Here is a 2,523-nt window from a genome sequence, read left to right as displayed (position 1 = left end):
GATGCAAACATGAAGAATGGAAATATGAAAGGTTTAAACTTAAGAGGCTGCAGCTGCTTTGTGAGTTTCCTCTTTTGTTCAACACTTATCTTCAGGAAATACACTGTAAAACATAGATTTTACCTAAAAAACGTGTTTAAAAAAAACTAGCGATATATTGAAATATTTGGCATCAAACATACTATCAGAACTAGGTAATTTGGCACTTGACACATTTTAAAAGCTTAAATGTTATTTTCCAGTTTAACTCAAAACTGATTACAAGGAAGATTGAGAACACAAATTAAAAAATATATATGATTTGTTTTTTAGTAAAGCACACAGGTGTTGAGACATTATTAATAAAAATTTATATATATATAAACACGCACATACACAAAAGATTAACTGATTGGATCGGAGTACAGTTCAATTGTTGTGTTCTGACATTGATTCCTCATTTGACGTTCAATCATCAATTCAAACTCTTGCTTTTCTCTAAAAAAAAAACAAACAAAAAACAATTACAAATCTTATCACTTTGCACCCCTCCACGCCGTTACACAAAAATATCACTCAATTCAAAAGGCTTAACTCGTTAAACTCTTACCTGTTACTGATACATCGTCCTTTAAGGTACTTTTCTTCAGCCTTTTTCACCGAAATATTGTCCACCCCAGCAATAGCATGGATGATAGCCTGCAACAAAATACAAACAATATATAAAAAAGGGGTCAAAAACAAAGTTTAAGCTACATGTGGAAAAACTAATCATTTCCTGCTCACCTCGGGTAGAAGGACATCCAGAACAAAAGGGACGTCCTCGATTTGTTTCACCTCAGCTAGGGAAGGGGACTTAGTGGTTGCGTACAGCTTGCTTAAGTACCTGTAGACCTGGTCCAACTGTTGGTCGTCTTCCAGGTACGTGTTCACCACCCGTCTCCGCTTGGCTCTCAGAAAAGCGTGCAGCCATCTGGACTGCTGCTGCCCACTGATCACAGCCTGCAAGGCAGAGATTCATTGGGATCTGATCATACACTGATGGCATGAATATTACTGTTAAGAAAGCTGATGATAAAGTTGAATAAAAATCTAAGTCTGATTCTGAAGGTAAATTAAATATCTGACAGTGATCATTACACAGTGTGGCTCTAATTCCTCACTTCACCATCTGTGTCAGTTTCATGTCTCCAAAAGGAGCGTACGCATGGGTCAGAGCTGGCTGAGGCACCGCACATTTTCACGTCAAGTTTGGATTTTAGAAATCACAACCTTGGCGTGAAAAGTGGCATACGCAAGTTTCTGGGCTCAAATTGTGCGTACGCCAGTTTTATAAATCCGACCCCAGGTGAATATGCCTCTGGCCCCTCCTAGGACTGCTTTACACTGCTGCTGAATGCCAATACGTGAAGTGTCCCTCGTTGCCATCAACAAATGTTGGCAGGTGTGCATTATACACAAATATAAACAAGAAAACTGTCACTGCAGCACACTGAGCAATAAGTCATTAATCCAACGGTCAAATCATCCCATTTAACCCCTTCCATTCCAATAATAAAAACAGTTTGCTAATCCTACATTTAATCTCTAAGGTCAGACGTAAATCTATTGGAGGTCGTGCTTTTTTCTTTAGTGTCCCTTTACTGTGGAACGATCTCCCTCAAGACATCAGGCTGGCCTGCTCAGTGGACGTTTTTAAAGCTAAAAACCCACCTGTACACTTTGTCTTATGCGTCTTAAATTTTACATTTGTATTTTTTCCCAATGTTTTACTTGTTCTTACAACTTCGTTTATTTTGATTTTTACCTTTTTTTTAACTGTTCAGCACTTTGTTGAAAGTGCTTATAAGTAAAGTTAATAATAATAAATTATTATCATTATCATCATCATCATTATTATTATTAGATCAGAATGAATCCTTACCAGAAGGTGGGGTTCCACCATGCGCTGCTTGACAATGAAATAAACCAGCTTCTCATTGGCACGGTTATAAGCTGCAAGGGTGCGGTCCGGCAGCAGCCTCTTTCTGCTTCTGCAAACATCTTCCTCCTTCTCAGTGCGACACTCGCCGCCATCGTCACATAAATCAAACACTATGCTGTCACTGGCTATGGTTAGTCTCTCTGATTCTGCCTGCGGATACTTCCTCCGAACTGGATTGCCTGGAGCGGGTAAAGAGTAGCAGCGTTATTGTCACAAAAAGGCGGAGCTTCATGTGTACAATGTCTCATATTTTGTGATACATGGTACTAAAAAGATACTTGATGTAAAGAAAAAACTAAAAACAAGACTTCTATTCTAAAGATAAAGACGTTTCGCTTCCTGTCCAAGCAGCTTTCTCAAATCAATGGCTACGTTCACACTGCAGACAAATCCGAACCATATCCGATTTTTTTATGACAGTCTGAACGAGACAAATCTGATTTTTTCAAATCCGACCCAGGCCGTTTCAGTCTGTGGTTTTAAATCGGATATATATCTGATGTTTTCAAAGTGACTGCAGTGTGAACGCTCATGTCACATTCATCTGACTTTTTCATCAG

General features: G+C 38.8%; 1 protein-coding gene across 1 annotated transcript in view; it reads right to left on the bottom strand.

The window, feature by feature from the left end:
• si:dkey-127k13.1 (PWWP domain-containing protein MUM1) overlaps positions 1-2,523 on the bottom strand; it is a gene marked incomplete at its 3' end in the record, with an annotated part of 8,967 nt that continues 6,444 nt past the window's right edge. Inside the window, 4 exon segments of the mRNA XM_014017200.1 lie at positions 1-477; positions 590-678; positions 766-981; positions 1,904-2,142. Coding sequence (XP_013872654.1) covers positions 384-477; positions 590-678; positions 766-981; positions 1,904-2,142 — 638 coding nt within the window.

The sequence above is a fragment of the Austrofundulus limnaeus genome, unplaced genomic scaffold (genome assembly GCF_001266775.1).
Source record: "Austrofundulus limnaeus strain Quisiro unplaced genomic scaffold, Austrofundulus_limnaeus-1.0 Scaffold163, whole genome shotgun sequence".
Taxonomy (NCBI): Eukaryota; Metazoa; Chordata; class Actinopteri; order Cyprinodontiformes; family Rivulidae; genus Austrofundulus; species Austrofundulus limnaeus.
Note: the sequence above shows the minus strand (reverse complement) of the source record. Positions and strands in the feature narration are given on the sequence as shown.